Genomic DNA, 24,959 nt, shown 5'->3' with positions numbered 1-24,959 from the left:
ATTAGTGGTTTAGTCCCACCTGATTCTCCAAGCAGTTATTTTATTCAGTGATTTATTTGAAGACAATTGGATCCATCATCCATCATCACCAAGACTCAAAAATAGAACAAACTCACACTTTGAGCTCAAATTAATGCAGCTCCATCGCACCACTCTGAGATCAGTTCAAGGTACTGGGACATTTTCAATTAGATGGATAGATACTTTATTTGCAGTGTCTTTGCAGATATGGTATTCAGTTTTCAGCGGCAGCAAACTCACATAAAAAAATAGTAAAATATAAAATTAAAATGTAATAAAGTAATAATAACAAAAAATAAAATAACAATATGCAATGAACCTAAAATTGAAGTTAAAGGTGAACTATCAGCAATAAAAGGTCAACCTTAAAATGTGTCAATATACAAAAACCTAATGATAAACATTTGAATGAACCTGAAATAAACAATAAAAATAAACCTGAAAATAAGCAATAAGCAAAAAACCTAAAAAACTTACAATCAACTATATACCTAGCGCTACGTTGTCACAGTGGTTTGAGTTTCATAATTAATATAAATATTAATATTTTCTGCACAACATTGCTATGGCGATGCCTACCTACTACCAGACTGTTCAGCCCATTCTAAATATCCCCAAAGTAAACAACGATAAAGTTTCCTCCAACTAAAAGTTTAAATCGACCATTTCCTCCATGTGGATGTTGATATACATCGAATTATGTTCCAACAAGCTGTAAAGTAAGTTTAGAGTAAAGGGGAAGTGTGAAACGCTCACTATGTTGCTGCTGCTGAGTCAGATCACACACACACACACATTCTCTCTCCCACACACCAAAAGTGTGTGTGTGTGCGTGTGCGTGTGTGTGTGAGACTCTGGTGGTATGCGGCCTGTCGTCCAGGTGACTAATGGTTCCGACCGTGTGCGTTTCCCATATTTAGCTTTTCATCTGACACTGTGTGTGAATAAGCTGCAGAGAATTCACATGTTTGGGTTGTGATGGTGATGATGAGCGCGATCCGAATTTTCTGGCTCTATTCACAACATAATAGACGATCGGCTATCAAGTAGAATCTTTGTACGCCTCTAATTTACAGCCATTCTATCCTCGTGCATGGGAACCGACCTCCATACTTTGGCGGTCATCTTTTTCATTTCTGTAAGTCTGCGTGTATGAATGGAAGCTGCTGCAGGTCGCAGACTGTGCGGCGACGTGCCTTGGTCTCCAGATTCCATTTCCTGTCATTTCACACCTAATAAATAGAGCGGGATGAAGGTTGTAATTGCCACTCGATCTATTATTCAAAAGCAGCAGTGCATACGAAACAAGTATCATATTATGAAATGTTCTCCAGCAGCGAATCAGTTCTGCTTTGCACCAGTGCTCATTTGGCAGTGTTTACATTTTGGGTAAAAATTCAAGGACAAGTGGATGGACTCGTCGGATTTGTGGTTCTGTTCTATTAAAAAAGGAGTCTTCCTTAAAAGTCTGTGTGAGATACATTTATCCAGTGCCATGAAAAATAATTTGGCCCCTTCCTGACGACCTCCATTACCGCATATTTGTCACACAGAATGGTTCGGGCTCTGTTGACAAATTGTAATATGAGACGAAGCCTTTCACCAATGTTAAAAAGTAATTGCCCCCTTAAACTCAGTGTGTGTGTGTGTGTGTGTGTGTGTGTGTGTGTGTGTGTGTGTGTGTGTGTGTGTGTGTGTGTGTGTGTGTGTGTGTGTGTGTGTGTGTGTGTGTGTGTGATATTTACAAGATGGACACCGAAGCAGCTGCAGAGATGTGCTCGATCTAGGTTTCAAAGCACGAGGAGCATTTAGAAACAGTGGCGAACAATTAAATTCCTCCATCTCGCCATCCTTCCATCCAGGGGACAGCAGAGACACCTCCGCCTCTATTAGGACAATCCGCAAACCTTGTGCCATTGTCCACTGGAGAAAAAAGCAGTTTCTCGCAGCTATGTGTCTATTTCTTACTCGAGATATTAACTACTCTGGGGTAGATTCAGTTTTTGTTTTTTCAAATCATTGGGGCCATAGGTGTTTTTTTTGTGTACTGGCATTTCCAATAGTACCAACCAAATCCATCTCTTGACGTCATTTATGTTACGTTGCCAGCTATTGTTTAATGGTGAGAAATTTGGGAATTTAACTGTAAACTCATTTGGTTTCCTCAAAACAAAAGGAGGAAAAAGAAAGTGGTGTAGACCGTTCAGCCTTGTGCTTCATGTGGGTATTGTAGTGTGATCCAGTTTACTGATGCTGTGTCGTCCAGTATTGACTTTTTTTTCTCTTTGTGGCCCAGATCCAGTCAGAGCTCTGGTTTGTCCTGTTACTGTAACTGCATCAGAGGATTCCCAGCAGACAGCTATATATATATATACACTGTGTGTGTGTGTGTGTGTGTGTGTGTGTGTGTGTGTGTGTGTGTGTGTGTGTGTGTGTGTGTGTGTGTGTGTGTGTGTGTGTGTGTGTGTGTGTGTGTGTGTGTGTGTGTGTGTGTGTGTGTGTGTACTGTATGTACACACACTATATTCTGCTATACATTGTGTGCTTTACCCACCCACAGACCCGTCACGTCGCATGAGGAGAAGTCTTAGTGTATTGCAGTATATACTGTGAGTAGCACAGTACTATGAAGTGATAAAGGGTAAACTCAGAAGACTGTACAAGAAAAATGTAATCTTGGAAAAAATTGATACAAAAAATTAAAGCAACGAACATTAGAGGCAAAAGATATAACCCAAAATATATACACTAAGGAAATGTTTTTAATATATATTATTGTTGTGAATGTTGCAGTGTTGTTTGTTTGTTGCAGTATTGGATATGTTGCAGTGTTGTGTAAGAAACATTGTGTATGTTGCAGTGTTGTGAATGTTGCAGTGTTGTGTAAGAAACGTTGTGTATGTTGCAGTGTTGCGTGTGTGTATGTTGCAGTGTTGTGTGTGTGTATGTTGCAGTGTTGTGTGTGTGTATGTTGCAGCTTTGTGTGTGTGTATGTTGCAGTGTTGTGTGTGTGTGTGTGTGTGTGTGTTGTGTGTGTGTGTGTGTGTGTGTGTGTGTGTGTGTGTGTATGTTGCAGTGTTGTGTGTGTGTGTGTGTGTGTATGTTGCAGTGTTGTGTGTGTGTATGTTGCAGTGTTGTGTGTGTGTGTATGTTGCAGTGTTGTGTGTGTGTGTATGTTGCAGTGTTGTGTGTGTGTATGTTGCAGTGTTGTGTGTGTGTATGTTGCAATGTTGTGTGTGTGTGTATGTTGCAGTGTGTGTGTGTGTGTGTGTGTGTATGTTGCAGTGTGTGTGTATGTTGCAGTGTGTGTGTATGTTGGTGTGTGTATGTTGCAGTGTTGTGTGTGAATGTTGCAGTGTTGTGTGTGTGTGTGTGTGTGTGTGTGTGTGTGAATGTTGCAGTGTTGTGTGTGTGTGTGTGTGTGTGTGTGAATGTTGCAGTGTTGTGTGTGTGTGTGTGTGTGTGTGTTGCAGTGTTGTGTGTATGTTGCAGTGTTGTGTGTGTGTTGCAGTGTTGTGTGTGAATGTTGCAGTGTTGTGTGTGTGTGTGTGTGAATGTTGCAGTGTTGTGTGTGTGTGTGTGTATGTTGCAGTGTGTGTATGTTGCAGTTTTGTGTGTGTGTGTGTTGCAGTGTTGTGTGTATGTTGCAGTGCTGTGTGTATGTTGCAGTGTTGTGTGTATGTTGCAGTGTGTGTGTGTGTATGTTGCAGTGTTGTGTGTGTGTGTGTGTATGTCGCAGTGTTGTGTGTGTGTGTATGTTGCAGTGTTGTGTATGAAGCGTTGCAGTTTTGTGTTGGTGATTTCTGATGAATATTCTGTGATATGAGGCTGTGGGGGTGGAATGTCAGATGGATGGTTTTAAGCTTATTTACACCGTGCAGTGTGGGAGCGTATTGTGGTTTGATTATTATAGAGCTCTTTGTGCCGTCAGCTCCACGGTGTTTTGGTATAAGTGAGTGAGAGCTGAAAGGGAATATTTTTTTATTGCAGACTTTTATAACTCTCTGTATATGGACATTCTGTCTGTCTATCTGTCTGTCTGTCTGTCTGTCTGTCATACAGAAGTTCTGATAGTGTAAGATATAGTAACCATGAAGCAGTACACAAGTAAGAGTATATACATGAAATTCACAAAATACATCTATACAATATTTTGTTCATTTGGTCTATATAAGTTATGACTATAGGGAGTCATACAATATCAATGTGCTTCAAATCTATCTTCTTATGGATATCTCTGATGCATGAAATATACGTATGGAATACTATTAGATACTGAAATATACCATTCAATACATTTACAGCATTTTCCTTTTCTGTTTAATAATTCCACAAAGTAAGATTCAAATTCTCATGATAATGGGTAGCAACTGAAGAACAGGAGGATAACAAAATCCTCTCCGTTTAGGGATGTTTTTTCCCTCTCTCCATGGGCTCTGACAGTTTGACTGATCGCCAGTCGTAAAGAAAACGTCTCCAACCGCTCCAACTGCTTTCACCATGAGGTTGGTGGGTGTATTTGATAAGAGGCAGCCAGTCAACGCTATCAAAAAGATAGTGTTCAGAGTTGATGGTTTTATAGTGTATTGTATTCACGTCTTTTCATGTCTTTTTACTGTGGTTTGGGAATTTTTATTTTTATTTTTTTCATTGGTAAATGGGGAATGAGGAACTCGCCCTCACTTTCTGAGTATTCTCTTGCAATAATAAAAACAGGTTCTCCTCACTTAACAACCGAGTTCCGTTCCTACGACCAGGTCGTTTAGCGAATTGGTCGATAAAGGAGGACCCGCCCCCTTACCCTGATTCCAGTCTTGGAGATTGCGAACGCTAGTGTAGTTAATACTGACGGACTGCGGGAACGGGACTGAGACTGAGAACGGTGATGAGATGGGGTGGTGCGCGATGAGATGCTTGACGCTGAGACACCGCGTTGCGGACAATACGGCGCGGCATTGTACCGACTGGTCTGAGAGCTGGATGTCTGAATGTTAGGTCATTAAGTGAGGTGTGTGTGTGTGTGTGTGTGTGTGTGTGTGTGTGTGTGTGTGTGTGTGTGTGCTCAACCTCGGTTTCAAAGCACAAGGAGCATTTAGAAACAATGGCTAACAATTAAATTCCCCCAGAGACCCCTCTGCTTCTATTGGGGGAATCCACAAACCTTGTGCCATTGTCCACTGGAGAAAAAACATTTTCTCTCAGCTATGTATCTTTATTTCTTACTCAAGATATTAACCACTCTAAGGTAAATTCAGTTTTTGTTTTTGTCAAACCATTTGGGCCATAGTTGTTGTTTTTGTGTACTGGCATTTCCAATAGTATCCTGTACAACCAAATCCACCTGTTGAGGTGTCCTCCGGGGGAGGGATCGAGGCGCAATTTGCGCACATTGTGTTTTTATTTTAGATGTATTTTATTTTAGTAAATTTCCTTCTTGAACAATACAAAAAAAGCACGGTGCCCCTGTCTGAATTTAGAGATTTGATCCGTGAGCTTGAGCCGAGGTACACGGTCCCACGCCGCGAAAACCACCGGGCATTTGCCTGCCGTGTTTACTTCTGTATGACAGCGTGCTGCGTGCGACGTCTTTGTTACTTCTGCTCATGTGGGTCAGTTCAGGACCGTGACCTGTTAACGCTGGAATCTGATATTGGCCACTGTGGTGTGGTTTGAGCAGCCACACCTGTCTTGGGTCTAGATAATTGGGCCCAGGATCAGTGTGGCTGTACACCTGGGCCACCACACACACACACACACAGGAGAGGAGCCCTTGTCATGACATATTGTCCCTCTGCTCCGGGGCTTGTTCCACCTAGCCCACTCTCTACAATAAACTGGTGTGTTTTCTTCTCCATCGCCTGTGTCTCTGTGCAGGAGAGTCCCTGTTCAGGCGCCACTGTGGCAGATCTGCCTGCCACACACCTCCTGAGTGGCGTTTTCAGGGCCACGGCGGCAAGCAAGTGGTTTGCTTTCAAAGAGGACTGTCCCGCATCTCAAAATGGGGCACTGGAAAGATTGCAAAGGATTTCAGGAGGTTGTGGAATTTCCCCAACTGCGTTGGAGCCCTTGACAGCAAACATATCTCAATGAGAGCGCCAGCCCGCAGCGGTAATTTATATTTCAACTACAAAGGAACACGCTCGATTGCGCTACTTGCATTGTGCGATTCACGCTACCGTGTCACAATGGTGGATGTGGGAGCCTACGGCCATGAAAGCAACAGAGGAGTATTTCAGGAGAGCACCTTTTGAAACGCCTTGCAAGACGGTGAGCTGGATTTTCCCCCACCAACAGTCCTACCCAGAACAACAACTGTCTGTTCACATGTGATTGTTGGGGATACAGTCTTCCCCCTGAAAATCAACCTCATGCGGCCCTATCCAGCATACTGTGTAGCTGGTTTGTTTGTTTCTGCTGCAAGTTAATGTTTTCATATGCATATATCATTGACAGGTAAGCATCTCCCTGCTGGCCAGAGGGTGTATAACTACTAGCACTGCCGTGCACGGAGGATAATCGATAACAGCTTTGGCACCAAGATTCTGGCTCCTCCGCCCTCCCATACAGAGCTCAGTAGACAAGGCAGTTAGCATTGTGAAGGCATGGGTTGCTCTGTACAACTACCTAATATCCACTGATGTTTCATCTGGGGACATGGCACGGTACATCACCCCAACCCTTGTGGACAGCACAACGGCGGCAGGTGATATCCGGCCTGGTGAGTGGAGGAGACTGTAGATGGGCAACAGTCTGACCGACGCAATATACAAGCCAATACAAGCTGCCATCGCAACAAAGAATCACCTGAAGTAATTCTTTCAAACACCGGAAGGACGTGTTCCTTGGCAAGACAATGTAATTGGTTGTGCTTTCAACGACCTGTCTCTTTTGAAAAATTGACCCCAGCAACTGTTGAGTTTATTTTATTTTCTCGTTTTCATTTTTTTATTTTGATTGTATGCTCGTTTTTGTCTGTCATCATTACAGCATTATTTTCATCTGCTGTGTAGCCTCTTCTTTAGGTGACACATCTTTCCAGGTTCATTGATTTCATCAAGTACAGTGGTAGAAGTGAAAGTTTTATCGAATACAATTTCAGTGGAAGTTCTGCATTCCTTATTCTACTGAAGTATCTACTAACCGTAGTGTCAACTGTAAGTAAACAGAATTGCAATGAAGTGTGGAAAAATATAAATGTCAGCAAAGTAATGAAAAGCAGTGATACATTTAAAGACTAAATAGTGAGGAGACTAAATGTGTTACACAATGTCATTTATTGACCGTATATAATATATATTGTCTATAGAAAATTCAGTAATAAAACAAAACAGGTCAAATTTCTGGATTTGCCCCTTCCCTGGGAGTGTGGTCATCAAGCTCCTCCATTTCCATCTCATACATAATGTCATTGACCCTCTTCTTGAAAATGGCAATGCGCTGTCGCGAGAGCCCACGCATAAAGTCTGCAACACCCTGTGCAAACCAATCTGGGCCATCAGTCATGTTGTCCTTATTGCGCCTGTCAAGGGCATCGAGCAGTTTTGCAAGGTGTACATCCTCTCTATTCTCTGCGACGTCCTTTCTCCTTTTCCGTCTGCTCTGTAGTTGAAAATGTGGAGCAGGTGAGCATGGTGTGCTGCAGCGGCAGTCCTTCATGGTGGAGGATGGGGTACTTGATTGTTCAAACACAGAACTGCCAAGGTCTTCCATGCAAATACTTTCAAATGTTGCATCCGAAAAAAGGCCGGCAGTTGTTGGTTCTGTGGAGGGATCCTTCACGACATCCTGTTTTGTCTCTGAAGAAGGACCAGCAGTGTTAACCTACACAGAAGGAAGACATTGTGTTTCTATCGTTTGTTAATTTTTGACAAAAACAACACACTCCAAAAGGTACATGACATTGGTGTAAAACAAGGGTTTGCAACACAACTGGAAATATAACCTTGTGAGCAACTCCATGTGGCAGAGAGCTGGTTCATTGGAACGAAATGTAGAGCTGTTCTGGAGTTGCCGCCATATTGATACAAAACATAACTCATCCCACAAACCACAATATTGACCACACACAACCACAGTAAGTTACATCTGGAAGTAGCTTCAGTGGTCGTTTAAAATCACTGAGATTTTTCTCCCTCACACTAATAAGCTACTGTGCCTTTGTTTACATACCTTGTGTGCAAGCACTTTGGTCTCAGTTTGTGGGTGCACTTTGTTCTCTGTTTGTCGGTGTTGGACGAATGGATTCAACCAGGCCAGCTCTTTGTACAGCCTCGGGGCCTGGTCGTTTGAAGCTCCATCGCCCCTCTTGGCCTTCATTCTTTTCTTTGCCTTTGTGAACTTATCTCGCAGATTTCGCCATGTTGCTTTGCACATCTCCGGATCATCTCTCCCCAGCTTCCTAGCAATTTCTAGCCAGGAATTTGAACAAATGTTGGTGTCTTTGAAGTCTCTGACAGATCTGTTGTAAAGGTGAGGATGTCCTTGAACAAGCTTGGCAACCCTTCCCTCAAAGGAATTCATTTTTCGCTAGCCGTTTCGCCTTCGTTGGCTCTGAATGCTACAGCTCTGGAAAAAACAAGGAGGTTGAATTCGAAAGGGAGGTTGAAGTCCGCCCCCCCCTACCGTGACACAGCAGCATTTGTACCAATTGCGGCCAAGGGGTGTTGACAGAGCGAGAGGAAGACAAAAGACAGGAGTTCACCTCGGGGGCTTGTGCAGGGAACACCGCAAGAACCCAGATCACTGCGCCAATTTGTTTATCTTGTTCTGAAGACGTCTTTTTGGTCAAAAAACTTCTTTTTAAGTGTGCCTCCGCCTTAAATGTCTCTCTCTAGGATGGTGAGAGTCTTCATTCTGGTGGGGGAGGAGGGGGCCTCGGAGGTGGGCAGCTGTGGAGAGGCCCAGGCCCCCGCTGTGGTGGGGGACGTGGAGTTGGTGGACTGGATCTGGGGGAAGGTTTCACAGGGGATGGTGTCAGGACTGCTCCACTGTCTTTCAAAGCGAGAGTTAATGTCGAATTCAGACTACGTGATTCTGGGCTGATTTTCCGCTCTCCGACCGTTTTTTGGAGATGGCCGAGCAAAGGCCCCAGATCGGAGGAAAATCACAGCCCGCTCAGCGTGAGCGAGGAGCGCGTGGTGTGAACTGCTTACGACACAACCAGACTGCTTGGCGAGATATCAAGCGTGTTTAATATCTGGTCGTGCTGGGATTGCGTTGGGAGTGACGCAACAAGCTACAGCCAACGAGAGGAGACGTGGGGGGGTTGGTCGAGAAGGAGAGACAGACACATAACATACCTATTTTACGATTGTTCTTTAGGTTTTTTTATATATTTCTTATTTAAATTCCACTTTTATTCGTTCTTTTACAGTGATCAAGAATATAATAAAAATAATCCTGTCCATGGTTTCGCGTCATTGCTGGTGTCAATTCTCGTGTGTGTTTTTGTGACAAAACGTAGTTTGGAGACCCAACGGACACGGCTGGGATCTCTCCCGGTGAAAGATCTTGTGATGTGCGACCCCCTCTTGCCGATCAGTTATGTGGTGTGCAAACCACAGGACTGCAAGATAGCCCATCACAGGACAGAAAGTTGTGTAGTGTGAATAGTACAGCGATCTGACGACTTTGAAAATCGTGTAGTGTGCCCATGAAAGTAGTTGTCTGAGTTTAGCTGTGAACCAGGGTTTGTCGTTGTTGTAACTCACCCTGGTGCGCGATGCTATACAGCTGTCCTCGGATGTCACAAGCCTCTGTGAACTCAGGCAGATCGTTGATAGCAGTCCTGAAAACATCCCAGTTGGTACTGTCCAAGCACGCCTGAAGATCCTCCACAGCTTCACTGGTCCACAGCTTTGACATCCTCACCACAGGTTTAGAGAGTTTTAATTTCTGCCTGTATGTAGAAATCAGGTGGACCACGACGTGGTTAGAGTGTCACAGTGCAGCTCGGGGGACAGCGTGATAGGCACTGCCTACTGTGGTGTAACAGTGATCAACAATGTTCTGCTCTCTGGTGGGGCATTTAATGAAGCGTTTCTTTGGGGAGTTCATAGGTGAGATGTCCTCGGTTAAAGTCGCGGAGGATAATAACGAGGGAGTTTTGTTCGCTCCACACACAGTATCTGGTCGGCCAGCATGCGCTGTGCCTCGTGCACGTTGGCCTGCGGTGGAATGTAAACACCGACCGCTATGAATGAAACAAAGTCACGGGGGAGTTGAAGGGTTTACAGTTAATGAAAAAAGATTGGATCACTGTCACGTCATTACACCAGCCACTATTAGTATAAAAACAGAATCCTTGACCTTTCATCTTGTTGGAAAATGCGGTGTGGCGGCCCGCTCTGAAGAGTTGGAAGCCTGCCAGCTGCAGCGCAGAGTCCGGTATCGATCCGCACAGCCACATCCCCGTGAAGCACAGAACAGAAGAAGAAGAAAGGTCTCTCTTCTTACAGTCGCTGGAGTTCATCCAGTTTGTCGCACAATATTCCCGGTGACGGGTGTGCAGTCTGGCGCACTGACGCGCCTCCCCCTCCTCCAGCGTCTCACTCCGCGTGCGAGGGAGAGGTTGCGCCTTTTGACCAGAATGTCCAGTGATTCCGCGGATGTGCCGGTGAAAGTGGGGAGATAAATTTGCAGGGGTTTGTAACCCTGATGTTCACGAGCTCTTCTCTGGTGGAAGAGCTCCGGGTACTGTGACAAAACGCTGTGTTTCCGAAGAAGGCAAGGCAAAAGAACGCTCTATCATGGATAAATATGTAGATAGTATACCTTTCAAGTTGGGCCATTGACTGTTTTTGTAAAATCATATATTTTATTAATCCGGTGACATCTATCATATATTATGCTGTATCCTGTAAAACTCACATCTTTACCAATTTTCTTCATCTCTTTTTATAAGTTCTTGCAGGACATTATTTATTCTGTGGAAGCGTTACCGCTCATAGGCTGCAGTACATGGCATTTCCACCATTTTGACATTTGATGATTATCTTTACCCTCTTTATGTGAGAACATCCCACTTATGAAACAGATTCCATAGGTTCTAAACAGGGTGTGTGTGTGTGTGTGTGTGTGTGTGTGTGTGTGTGTGTGTGTGTGTGTGTGTGTGTGTGTGTGTGTGTGTATGTGTATGTGTGTGTGTGTGTGTGTGTGTGTGTGTGTGTGTGTGTGTGTGTGTGTGTGGGAATGCAGCGCTCTGACCCCGAACTGCACTCTGTGGGGGAGGTCGATGTGTTTCTCAGACCGAGGGAACATTCATTCCATTTTTTGGGATTTTTTTTTTTTTCTATTCTGTCTGAATCCCAGCAGTGTTCGCCACGACCTCCGACCCCGCAGCAAATTAACCTACGCTCCCTTTGTCCCTGTCTTCATAGTTTGAGGCTTTAAAAACTTCCTCGCAAAAGACAAGCAAAAGTTGTACTATATAGGACAACATATATATATATTATGGTTTATACAGAGTTAAAGGATAAAGTCAATATTTTCTGTCCTGCAGAGAGCGATTTGGGACTTCTGAGCTTGATATCAGACATTAACCTTAATTTTAATTTCACTGGCGGCTGTATTTGGCCAAATTACTTATTGTTAATTGTTTATTTTTTGCTTTATTTTCTGCTATATTTTAGGCTTGATTCTTTTATTCTTAATCATACATTTTTAGGTTTATTGTGTATTTTAAAATGTCTCTATATTCCAGTAGATTCATAGGCTATTGTGTATTGCCAACCTGTCCTCTTATTGTTAAGTTTATTGTATGTTGTCATTTTCTTTTCTTCTAATTTTCTTCCTATAACTTCTTCTTATTAATAATAAGAAGCTTATTCTTCTATTATTATTGCCTATTTTTTTATGAGCTACTGTGACTACTAGGATGACAAAAGTCTCTATCACTATATATACTGTATATGTCTGTCTCGAACTGTCCGTCTTTGTATTTATATACATATACTGTGTATCTATCTATCTGTCTATCTGTCTAACTGTCTGTCTATCTATTTACAGTATATACATATACTGTATACGGTGTATCTGTCTATCTATCTGTCTATCTTCTGTATTTATCAGTCTGTCTGTCTCTATGCATCTCCATCATCTATCTCTCGATCTGTCTCTCTTGTTACTCAAATATAATGTATTTCAGTGTTTCTTGTTGTTCTCCTTGTCTATCGTCATGGGTTTCTTCGGATTTGGACTCTGAAGCCGCTCTGCGACCACGTTCCATGTCATGTACCGGACACTGGCTCATCCTGCCGTCTCTCTCCCGCTCCCCAGGTGCAGCTCCGTTCTGGCAGCATGGTGGCGTTATCTTTGAAGATATGCATCCGCCAGTGCAACGTGGTGAAGACGATGCAGTTCGAGCCGTCCACGGCCATCTACGACGCCTGCAGGATCATCAGGGAGCGGGTCCCCGAGGCCCAGACCGGACAGGGTGGGTGCAGTTATACAATATAAAATCTGAGTCATTTTTGATATTTTCTCACAAGAATATAAGAGAAAGATGAAGATAAAGGTACTTTATTAATCCCCAAAGGGAAATTCCAGTTTTGCAGCAGCACTTTTTCTTTCCTGTTTTTCCTTCTGTACCTATTAACTTCATGGCATGCATATGCAAGCGATAATGTGAGCCAGCCGGTCATTATCCATAATGACCGGCTGGCTGCTTCCTACAAAATAGAATACATTGAGACGGAATACTGATTTGAAGTGACATATGTATTGTATGTATGTATATTGTATCTATGGCTTGTTTAAGAGCTTCCGCTAAGACAAATAGTCTACGTCAACGTAGCGAACTATTCACCCTGTGAAACGAGGGACGTGCATCCAGCCGGGGCGAGGTGGTTGCCCGCGACAACGTTCGTTGTTGACAGATCGTCATTATTCAGAAACAACCGACCGCTGATTGCCGCTATCGACCAATCAGATTGGAGAATTCCACAGCGCCGCGTAATGATAAAGATTCATGTCGACGGCCCTCGCTTAGTATAATAACTCTTCCTTTTCGTACACAGCTTCAGACTACGGTTTGTTCCTCTCCGATGAAGACCCCAGGAAAGGCATCTGGCTGGAGTCGGGCAGGACGTTGGACTACTACATGCTCCGCAATGGGGTAAATACGTCAGCGTATGAACGGAGTTAATCTATCAGACCATGGAACAACGATGTTCCACTGTGCACCAGTGCAATTCTGTTGAATTTGTAAACCTCTGGTATTAATATGATGTATAGAGGCCATTTTGCTGAACCGTAAACGGCTACTAAATAAGCCACGTCTGAGTGCTTCCTTTGGAGGAACATAATGTCTGTTTGATAATAATAATAATTATAATGAGAACTGTGAATTATATTGTAACAGGGTTTCCGCGGATCCTTAAACATTCTTAGGCCTTACATATGATTTTGACAGGTCTTTAAAATTGATCGGATTATGAAGCTCAGGGATGCAAACAACTCCCTCCTCGTGTTTTTTTTTGTTTTTTTTTTATGGAGGGGGGTGACCTATTTTAGGATTTTATAGATTTAGGGTTTTATTTTTACATCCGTCCGATAGAACGACGCCATCCGCGGTGGATTAACTAGTGGACTCAATATTACAATAGAATAGGATCTATTGTAGGATAGATCTCCTGTTGATAGAAGTGATGCTGCGTTCACGGGAACTCGGAAAACAAATTTGTGTCGGTGGTATTGGGCTATTTCTAGTTTTTATTTGCAATTTTTTTTTATGTTATACTGTTACCCTGTTTTATGAAAATTGTCTGTACGGCAATGCACCGATCCTCACCAAATTCCTCATATATGAAAATGTACTTGGCCAAGCAAACAGATGAATAACTCTAAGATGGAGCTGGAAACTGATATGTCTAAACTTGCGCAGTATAGAAAATTTAGAAATATTTATTACTTTGAACCCCTTTTGACGTGTGGACTTATTTCCAATCAGATTTGATCTCTCTGCAGTTTTGCTTCTAACCTTGGTCACCCTAAATTGACAAGCAGAGCCTCCTCCACCCTCTAAGTCGCGCTTTTGTGTATTTCACTTTTTTTTTTTTTTCGGTCCCAAGTTTATATTTATTTTTTTCCCGCCGTCATCACTTCATCCAAAATTCCATCTCGGTCATGGCTCCGGCGCAGGTAGAAAGCATGACTGCGGCCGATTATTCTGAGCCAAATCTGCGCTCATTGTTACTGGGGAGGCTGACGGGCAGCCGCTTAATCAGGTTTTCTGCCCTCTGTTCTCCCTGTTTCATCATTTTTACTCTCTCCATTCATGCATTCCATTCCGTCTGTTACCTTCTTTTTTTCTGTCTTCTTCCCACATTCCTTTACATGTCCTTTCTTTTTCCTTCAGGACATCCTGGAGTACAAGAAGAAGCACCGGCCCCAGAAGATCAAGATGCTGGACGGAGCCGCCAAGACCATCATGCTGGACGACTCCAAGACGGTGGGAGAGCTGCTGGTCACCATCTGCAGCAGAATCGGTAAAATTATAATCATCTGTAGAATATCTCCTAAAATTATACAGCACAATTAATACATTTAACCTTTCCCTTCACACTGCATTGTGACTTATTTATTTATTCATTTATTTATTTATTTATGAAATTTCTAGAGGCAAAGATGGACTCCTGCAGAAATTAATTTAGGGTGATATTGACTAAATCAAATATTTGTTTTTTGGTTTTTTTGTTTTGTTTTCTTTAACCCTTTCTTTAATAATTTGACAATATTTTGGAGATTACTGTAGCTAGATAGATATTGCAATTTCCCTCAGAGGATGAATAAAATAACCGCAAACAGCAACTCACATCAAAAACTGTCAATAATAATAAAGTGCTTCTAATAAAAATAGAAAAAACTAAATGCCAACCTTAAAATTAACAAGAGGATAGAAAAGTTGCAAATATACAGTAAACCTAAAAAAGTAACGTGCCATTATTTTACTGTATTGTGTCCTGAAATCAAACATAACTATATCAGCATAACATTTGTCATAACAACATTGCAAAAATTGCCATAACCAAAATCCCAGACGAACTAGTCTCATTTTACAATATGGATATTATGTTGATATATATTGCCCAACCCTAATTTCAATTCATTCTTTGGCGTTCTGCTTTGTTTGTTATTTAGTTTTGGCGCCATTTCACTTTAGTCTCAATGATGATGACTGTAATGACTGTGGATAATTGAACAGCTTACCCCATAGAGGACGCAGGGCTTTTACAATCCGTCTTATTTCAAAACCCTAAACAGAATGATTAACTCTATTGCACGCAAATCAACATTGTCCTGGCCCTGTTTACCTTTGAAATGTTCCCCGCGTTGACAGGCATCACCAACTACGAGGAGTACTCCCTGATCCAGGAGGTGGTGGAGGAGAAGAAGGAGGAGAGCATGGGCACGCTGAAGAAGGACAGAACGCTGCTGAGGGACGAGAGGAAGATGGAGAAGCTGAAGGCCAAGCTGCACACAGACGACGAGCGTGAGTGGAAGAGAGAGGACAGAAAAACAAACAAACAAATGTAAACAGAAAAACAGAATCAGAGTAATATCTAGTGTTTGTTTTTATTTTTGTTTTTTTTACTTACTATCCCGTAGCCTATAATATCATTATTATTATTATATGTTCCTCTGGAGGTGAATAGAGTGTGATCTTACCTGGTTGTCCCCAGTGAACTGGCTGGACCACAGCAGGACCTTCAGGGAGCAGGGTGTGGACGACAGTGAGACTCTGCTGCTCAGACGCAAGTTCTTCTACTCGGACCAGAACGTGGACTCCAGAGACCCCGTGCAGCTCAACCTGCTCTACGTGCAGGTACACACAGTGGCTTAAATCGGTCTCTTTAACGTTCACGACTTTCAGGACGCATACTGCCAATCTGGGGTTTTAGGTCAAATGCTCCTACCCGTGCATAGACACGTACAAGGAGTTTGACTCCAGTCGTCAGTGACTCTCATTTCATACAGAACATACAGCAAAACGAAAAAGAGAGTGAAGCTAAATATATTTGGGGAGGGCCCATTCCATGGCTCCGCTATCAGAGCGATGGCCGCTCTGCTGCGCGTTCCTCGTTTCTCTAAACAAAACAAATGCTAATGTTTTTATTGAGAATGTATTTATTTTCCTTGGAAAATAGTTAGACTTTTTGTTTTAAATGTAATAAAAAAATAAAACAATATTCCATACATATATATATATATATATATATATTTAAAGAAAGGGAGATGTAAGTGAAGATCATTTAAAATGTAAACATTGTATAAAATGTTGAAAATATGTGATGTAGAAAAAACAATTTACATATAAGATAGAGAAATTATTATTTTTCTCGCGCCCTCTCCTGGCTGGGTCGGGGGGGGGGGGTTTGGCCGCTTTGTCACTGTGTGTGTGTGTGTGTAACTTCTTGTTGCAAACAGAATAATGTGGAAATAATAATAATTTATAGGGACCCCATTGAGAAATTTCCACGGTATTAAATCAAGACTCAAAGCACGATAATGATAATTGCCACTTTAGAGTTAAGCAGGCAATTTTACTTTTCATTAAGACAACTAATGCCCTCCACAAAAGACAAATGTTTATGCTTACAAATACAAAATATTTCTACCAAAATAGCTAAATAGAGGTAATTAGAACTGGAGATGGGGTATGGTGGTAGTCAGCCTATTCTCCGTTTATTTTTATTTATTTAATTTACATGAGTTTGGTTTCTTCAATTGCTTTTATTTTAAGTGTTTTAATAACATTTTATTAGGAATACATTTTTCAATCTTATGTTACAGTTGTTATTATTTAGTGATTATTAGTGAATACCAGAATCATTAGCTAACCTATTAAGTTGTGGTTTCTTTGTCATTTAATGGAAATGGAGACCTGGTTTGGTAACTTGTTGTGGTATTGTCCCGCATCAACCTGTTCTTTTCTTTCGAGGCCCGGGACGACATCCTGAACGGCTCGCATCCCGTGTCCTTCGACAAGGCCGGCGAGTTTGGGGGAATCCAGGCCCAGATCCAGTTTGGACCCCACGTGGAGCACAAACACAAACCCGGGTTCCTCGAGTAGGTGTTGGAACCCAGAGGACACGACGACTCTCCTCCTACTAGATATTCACGTTCATATCATACTAAATGGAGGATGCTTTTTCAGTTGTATATTCTTTGATTTCACTTTAAAAGAAGGTGATAACTAAGTATATTCCAGCTGTTTTGTTTTTTTTCAAACACAAACGGCCAATATGCTCCGTTGGAAAGCAAAACCACTCCATAGATGGATAGATGGATTGGTATATCAAGGGATACATACACTGATAGATGGAAGATGGATAGATAGATGGGTAAATCGATGGATGGACGGATGGATGATAGATAGATGGGTATATGGATAGGTATATAGACGGTGCGTACACTGATTGATATATGGATGGATGGATGGAAGGGTGGGTGGGTGGATAGATGGTTTGATGGCTAAATGGGTGGATGGTAAATGGATGGATGGATGGATGATAGTTGAGGATGGATGGATATGTGGATAGATGGTTGGATAGATAGATGAGTGGCTGGATGGAAAGCTAGATGAATAGATGGGTAAAAGGATGGACGGATAGAAAGCGGGATGGATGATAGATAGATGCATAGATGGATCGATGATTAATTTTTACCTTTATTTTTCCCAGTTTGAAGGAGTTTCTGCCGAAAGAATACATAAAGCAGAGAGGAGCGGAGAAGAAAGTATTCCAGGTTTGGCTCCTTTACGTTTCTTTTTCTTTTGTCTTCTGGTTAATATAATAATGAATTCAAACGACAGGATGTCCGTTTACTCCTCTATCAACTGTCCAGAAATGATTTCAAATCAAACTTTTACTTTGAAATTCCAACTGCCAGGAGCACAATAACTGTGGCGAGATGACCGAGATCGAGGCCAAAGTGAAATATGTGAAACTGGCGAGATCTCTGAGGACGTACGGAGTGTCCTTCTTCCTGGTGAAGGTACATACACACACATACATTCTTCTTTTGTTGGCCGTCGTATTTTTCAGAAATGTATTTCTTATTGCAATTCATGAAAATATGAAAAATACTATAAATAATGTATGATCTCTTTATATTTTCCATGTAATTTTGCTATATTATTATTTTTGTTTACTTTGTTTATATATACATTTATTATATTTGTGATGTCAAATTTTTATTTAATACATAACAAATAAATATATGATATATAAACATATTATTTCTTATTTATATACATCTTTTTTAAATTTAATTTAAAAATTTTTATTTTTATTTTTACCGATGCGCTACAACAGTAAAACTACCTGCCTAGTATTGTGTAGGCCCCCCTTGTGCCACCAAAACAGCTCTGACCCGCCAAAGCAATGTTTAGGTAGGTGGTAGCATCACACTGCCTCTGCCGGCTTGCCTTCTTCCCATAGAGCATCCTGGTGCCATCTGTTCCCCAGGTTAATGATGCACGTGTACGCACCCGGCCATCCACATGATGAGAAGAAAACCTGATTCATCAGACCAGGCCACCTTCTTCCATTGCTCCGTGGTCCAATTCTTTTTTTACCCTGGCTGTCAGCATGCTGGGCATACAACAGAGTATTTGTGCCATTGCATCTAGGACAGAGTTAGTCTCCAAGTGGAGTTCAAGTTCTCAACCTGCAATGGAGCTCTTTATTAATTATTAAATCATCAAGAACTGCTGCAATAACTCTGTCCTGTGGACGACCTGTAGGATGACAAGAGCAGTTTTTTGTTGTACAGAACTATGGTCCAGTTCTGATGCTGACGTGCCCATTGTAGGCACTTCCGGTGCCTACAATGGGCACGTCAGCATGGACACTCTGACCTGTCTGTGGCTACACAGTCCCATACGCAGCAAGCTGTGATGCACTGTGTGTTCTGACACCTTTCTATCATAGCGGCATTAACTTTTTCAGCAATTTGTGCTACAGAAGCTCTTCTGTGGGATCGGATCAGACGGGCAGGACTTCGCTCCCCACGTGTATCAATGAGCCCATGGGCGGCCATGACCCTGTTGCTGGTTCACCAGTTGTCCTTCCTTGGACCACTTTGGAACACCCCACAAAACTTGCTGTTTTGGAGATGCTCTGCCCCAGTCGTCTTGACATCACAAGGTGGTCCTTGTCAAAGTGGCTCAGATCCTTACGCTTGCCCTTTTTTCCTGCTTCCAACACATCAACTTCAAGAACTGACTGTTCACTTGCTGCCTCATATATCCCACCCCTTGACAGGTGCCACTGGAACGAGATGATCAATTTCATTCACTTCACCTCTCAGTGGTTTTAATGTTGTGGCTGATCGGTGTATGTGTTATATATTATTTCTTAATAATTTAATTTATAATTACTTATAACATCTTTATTAGTCATCAGAACAGAAGGATCATTTAGGAACTCCATAGTATAATAAAATAGAGTAAAGTAAATATTACAGTCTCTATTTGACGTGGTGTTCCTAGTGAAGGTCATAAAACATTATGTGACGAAGAAGAAGAATGAATCTGATTTTCGAAGATTTCCTAAATATATTCATTTTAGTGTAGATCAGACCAAAGAGAACCCAGGAGGATTGGAATGCAACACTATATCCCTCCTGCACACACACACACACACACACACACACACACACACACACACACACACACACACACACACACACACACACACACACACCCTGCAGTTCACCCTGTGTTCTGAGAGGTCACTGTTTTCCTGGAACTAATCCAACATGTGCCTGTGGAGGTTTTATTCTCCTGCTTCACACATTTTATACATTCATTTTTTTCGTACGTAAAAATCTTAATTTCCGCAGCTATGCCTCCATATGTATATTTACATACTGTAGCTATGCACAACACACACACTATACGCTTATTTGTCTTAATTTATTTACTTTAGTGATAATGTGTTAAAATGTTTTAAGTATTGGTTAAATATGGTTCCATCAGTGATTCTTGCTCTGTGGATCATTCTGTTTTGATCCTGTATTGATCTGCCTTTCACTGATCGGTTGATCTCTCTATCCATCTGTCTATCCCTCTATTATCTTCTCTATCTCTCTATATATATCTTTCAATCTTTATATATCGCTCTCTCTCCATCCCCCCTCTCCCATCTCTATTCCTCTATCACTGCTCTCTTACTCTCAATATCTCTCCCCCTATATCTCTCTCTCTCCCCCTATATCTCTCTCTCTCTCTCTTTCGCTCCCTCTCTCCATCCATCTCTCTCTCTATCCATCTCTCTCTCTATCCCTCTATCTCTCCCTCCACACCCTCTGTCTCTCACTCTCATCTCACTCGCATCTCATCTCTCACCCACTCCTCACACTCTTATTCACACTCTCTCTCTCTCTCTCTCTCTCTCTCTCTCTCTCTCTCTCTCTCTCTCCTCCCTCCATGGCAGGAGAAGATGAAGAGTAAGAACAAGCTGGTTCCCCGGCTGCTGGGCATCACTAAGGAGTCAGTGATGCGGGTGGATGAGCGGAGCAAGGAGGTGGTGCAGGAGTGGCCGCTCACCACCGTCAAGAGGTGGGCCGCTTCACCCAAGAGCTTCACCCTGGTGAGAGACACATACATTTGATGAAGTTTCTTGTTTTATATGTTTTTGTTTATGCTAGGTTTGTTGTATATTGCCAGTTTCACTTGTTCTTTTTTATGATTCTTTTTCTTGTTTGTTTTTCTTGTTTATTATTCGTTTTGAGTTTATTTGCATATTGCCAAGTTCCAGTTTCTTTACTCCAGTTTATTTTGGAGTAATTTTTATTTAATATTCATATTTTTATTTTGGAGCCTACCACACATGTTCTTTGTGGATTCGTTTCATATGACAAATGTAAAACATGTCAGATACTCATGGAATAACTGCTCTGAATTCTGTTTTTAAAGTAAAGCCACCAAATTTAAAAACCTTAAGGTCAACCAGGGTCAGAGGTTTTATCTTTATAATCCTGTGTGTGTGTGTGTGTGTGTGTGTGTGTGTGTGCGTGTGCGTGTGTGTGTGTAGGATTTTGGGGAGTACCAGGAGAGCTACTACTCGGTGCAGACCACAGAAGGGGAGCAGATCTCTCAGCTCATCGCCGGCTACATCGACATCATCCTCAAGAAGGTGAGAGGCCGATCAAAGTCCTCCTGAGGTAAAAGGAGTGTTTTGAAGTCCGCCATGATGGGGGATCAAATGGATTCAGCGCTACACAACATGTTGCAGGACAGTTTAGTTTTTTGTTTCGTTTTTTGTTGTTGTTGCTTTACTATTTCAATGAGTGTGTATGTTGTGTTATTGAGTTGTTAAATGCTAAAAACACAAAAAATATGATTTTGTATAATTTTTATTTTGCTGTGCAAAACAAAGAAGGAAGAATAATAAAAATAACAACATAATCAGAAATATATATTTACTTTTTACAAATCAAAAGTATAAGCAAAGTAATATCACTGAATGCTTTTTGGACTGTGTGTGTGTGTGTGTGTGTGTGTGTGTGTGTGTGTGTGTGTGTGTGTGTGTGTGTGTGTGTGTGTGTGTGTGTGTGTGTGTGTGTGTGTGTGTGTGTGTTTTTCTCTCTTCCTCATCCTGCAGAAGCAAAGCAAAGACCGCTTCGGACTGGAAGGTGATGAGGAGTCCACGATGCTGGAGGAATCGGTTTCCCCTAAAAAGTATGTACACAACAAGTCTTTTTCTCCTTCTGGACGCCTCCGACACCCACTTTATTCAACTTCAACACACAGCATCTCTTCGACACTTCCTTTAACTGGGCTGGAGTCAGGGAGATGCTAATAAAAATTATTCAAGTATCTGAACATTTGGATGCATGTCCTCAAATACCTTTTCCTGTTCAGACTAAATTGATATTACTCCACTGGTTCCGACTCAGGCCACAGGAGAATTGACAAGTTTCCAATTTTAATTTTCATCTGTGCTCGTGTGCTAAGGCCTCGGGCAGATGGGCTTTAATTCACCAAACATACAGTTCAGGAAACCAGAATCTGGACAAAATACAACAATATCACCTCGTGCTCTCAACTGGCTTTGAGTCATGATTCTTTTTTTATTTTAATTAGGAAAAGACATCCATTTTAACAATTCTTCACTCTCCTAAAATTAAATTTGGAGTCATCTTTATGTAAAATACTGTATTTATCTCATATTTATACACTTATTATCCAAATAGATCCATTTCAAATGGCAAATATAAACGGTGTGAAACATACTCATGGCCTTTCTTGGATGTGTTTCTAAAAACTCATAAAATAAAAAATATCGAAATCAAACCTACTCCATAGTGGAGTGTGATATGTAATGGAAAAGGAAGGTGGAGCAGGCGCTGGGGGATGTTCACCTTATTTGGAACATTTTTTTTTAAGGAATTACGGATGCGTGACAGAACTTCCCATAACATCCTTTCTTCTGGAAATATATGACTTTTTTTGGGAGCTAAACCCACTTGTTTCCTGTGATCCAGGTCCACCATCCTGCAACAGCAGTTTAACCGGGTGGGGCGGGTGGAGCACGGCTCGGTGGCGCTGCCCGGCGTCATCCGCTCGGGCTCCATTGGCACCGAGTCGCTCAGCGTGGGCACAATGCCATCTGCCCAGCAGCAGGTCACCATGGGACAGATGCACCGTGGACACATGCCCCCACTGGTCAGTCCCTGCCATTACATGTTGGACTTTTTTTATTTCTTTTAAATTTTCTTTCTTTTCATGCACAAATCTGTTCCTTAACCTCAGGATCATGCTTTATTGGCTCTATTTTTTGGCTTGAAGACATCCCATGTCTTCACTCCAAGTCGGGGCTATCTATCTACCTATCTAGCTACCTATCTGAATATGACTATCCTCCAATAAAACGGGGTAGTTTTCTCTCAAACAATCTCGATTTTCTCACTCACTTTCTGACAAATGATTGTGAATCTCAATATTGTGGCATATTACACATTTGTTATTAGGCTGGTAAACACAGGACCAAGTGGCAAAACATATTGATAAGTAGCCCAAGTTACAAAAAGCTTTCCATTGTTAGTCAGATGAATATAAGAAATACTGATGACTGAAAGTCATGAAAAGAAAATTAACAAGCATGTGGCTGTGCAGAAGCACCATATATTAGATGTGAGGGAATTATATCTGCTTTTATATGTCAATTTATTTGATATTTGTGCATTTTCCTATTCATTTATTTTACTGTTTCTACTTTTCTTTAACCTTTTTGTTGTTGTAAAACAAAATATATTATTATTTAGGAACCCAAAACTGGTAACAGGTTGTTACAATTTTATTTAACTTTTTAATGAAAATTGTTGTTGTCATTGAAGTGCCCTGGTCATTAAGTCATTTAAATCAAACTGTGTCCAGAGCTCGGCCCAGCAGGCCCTGATGGGGACCATCAACACCAGCATGCAGGCGGTGCAGCAGGCCCAGATCGACCTGGGGGAGGTGGACGACCTGCCACCGCTGGGACACGACATGGTGCGCCACACACACACACACACACACACACACACACACACACACAGATAAGATACAGACGTGCATATTGAACCAACAAACATTTCAAATGACTTTTCACCTTACGCTTTAGCAGGGCCGGCCACTGACATAAACACAAGGTATGCGGTTGTTAAGGGCCGCAATCGCTAGGGGGGCCCCACCACGAACAGTGTTGGGTGTGTGACTTTCAGTGTTGCAGGCGCATAAGCGAATTACTGTAAGGATCCACTGTGCATCCCCGTTTACTGTTTCGCCAAAGAAAACAAATAAAAATGTTTGCTTTGATTTTAGATGTATATTTATATTCCTCTGTTTCTTAATTTAACGAAATAAAAAAGGTTTATTTCTCTGTTTTATAGTGCATTGTTATGTTTTTTTTATGTTGTTAATTTAAATAATTAAGTTTAATTCTATATGACCAAATTGTTCTGTTTTTCAGTACATTCTTATGTTTATTGTATGTCTATTGCCATTTTTTGTTGTTTACAGTTTATTTTAGGTTTATTTTTATTGTACCTTTTTTGGTTTATTTTATGTTGCCAAATTTTCCATATCTCTCTATCTCTATCTCGCTCATGCACTACATGTTGAGTTATCACCAATGATAAAATCGTACAAATATAGTCACCACCTTCTAATCTGCAATGTCGGTGTCACGATGGTAGAAGACTAGCGTCGATTCCCTCAAACTGCTGACTAAAACATTTTAAATATTATTTAAAATGCAACTGTTGGTGTGTGTGTCCGTGTGTGTGTCCGTGCGTGTCCAGGCGTCCAAAGTTTGGATCCAGAACAAGGTGGACGAGTCCAAACACGAGATCCACTCCCAAGTGGACGCCATCACGGCTGGAACGGCCTCCGTCGTCAACCTCACCGCGGGTTAGTGGCTCTGGGAAAAACCCGAAAAATATCATGCAAGGAAAAAAGAAAAAACTGCTTCATATGCCCGTAACACTGTTAATTCTTATTGAAAGGCCTGTAACTCCTTTTCGATACACTTGAGCATATGGCGTGGCGTTTACTACGTGTAAAATTCACATCTGATTTTAATAGAAAACCAAAGCGGGTAAAAGTCCGAAAACACTTGCACACATTTTTACAAGCCAATTTCAGAGGCCCCCTCTTCTGCTCAGTTGAAATTTTCTGCCCAAAAACGGTTTTGAGTTTTACCGTCGGTCGGGCTTTTATTACTATCGGTGAAGATCTCCAAGCCGAGGTGTTTTTTTTTTTTTTTTTAGTTTTTTTTCCGAGTCCCGATGTGTCCCGACCCTTTTTTTTTTTTTTTTCTGCCGCGGCACACCATCCCGTCAACCAGCTAAAACACCACCAAACGTCACAAAACACATAAAAGTGTGCTTATCATTATTGTGGAATCTGTGTCTGGAATAGTTAGTGACGCGAGACTCACAGTGCGTCGCTC

General features: G+C 41.8%; 1 protein-coding gene across 1 annotated transcript in view; it reads left to right on the top strand.

Annotated features, from left to right (window-relative positions):
- Window positions 1–24,959, top strand: part of LOC307228101 (talin-2) — a 95,372-nt gene that overhangs the window by 24,656 nt on the left and 45,757 nt on the right. Inside the window, exons 3-16 of the mRNA XM_079997624.1 lie at window positions 12,298–12,454; window positions 13,038–13,135; window positions 14,378–14,507; window positions 15,359–15,511; window positions 15,702–15,844; window positions 16,961–17,088; window positions 17,703–17,766; window positions 17,911–18,015; window positions 20,460–20,615; window positions 21,060–21,161; window positions 21,630–21,706; window positions 22,513–22,693; window positions 23,405–23,518; window positions 24,310–24,418. Of these exons, the coding sequence (XP_079853750.1) occupies window positions 12,319–12,454; window positions 13,038–13,135; window positions 14,378–14,507; window positions 15,359–15,511; window positions 15,702–15,844; window positions 16,961–17,088; window positions 17,703–17,766; window positions 17,911–18,015; window positions 20,460–20,615; window positions 21,060–21,161; window positions 21,630–21,706; window positions 22,513–22,693; window positions 23,405–23,518; window positions 24,310–24,418 (1,696 nt within the window). The 5' untranslated portion in view covers window positions 12,298–12,318. The remainder of the gene's footprint in view (window positions 1–12,297; window positions 12,455–13,037; window positions 13,136–14,377; window positions 14,508–15,358; window positions 15,512–15,701; window positions 15,845–16,960; window positions 17,089–17,702; window positions 17,767–17,910; window positions 18,016–20,459; window positions 20,616–21,059; window positions 21,162–21,629; window positions 21,707–22,512; window positions 22,694–23,404; window positions 23,519–24,309; window positions 24,419–24,959) is intronic.

Source organism: Zeus faber (genome assembly GCF_960531495.2).
Source record: "Zeus faber genome assembly, chromosome: 3".
Classification (NCBI taxonomy): domain Eukaryota; kingdom Metazoa; phylum Chordata; class Actinopteri; order Zeiformes; family Zeidae; genus Zeus; species Zeus faber.
This window is presented reverse-complemented; position numbering and strand designations above follow the sequence as displayed.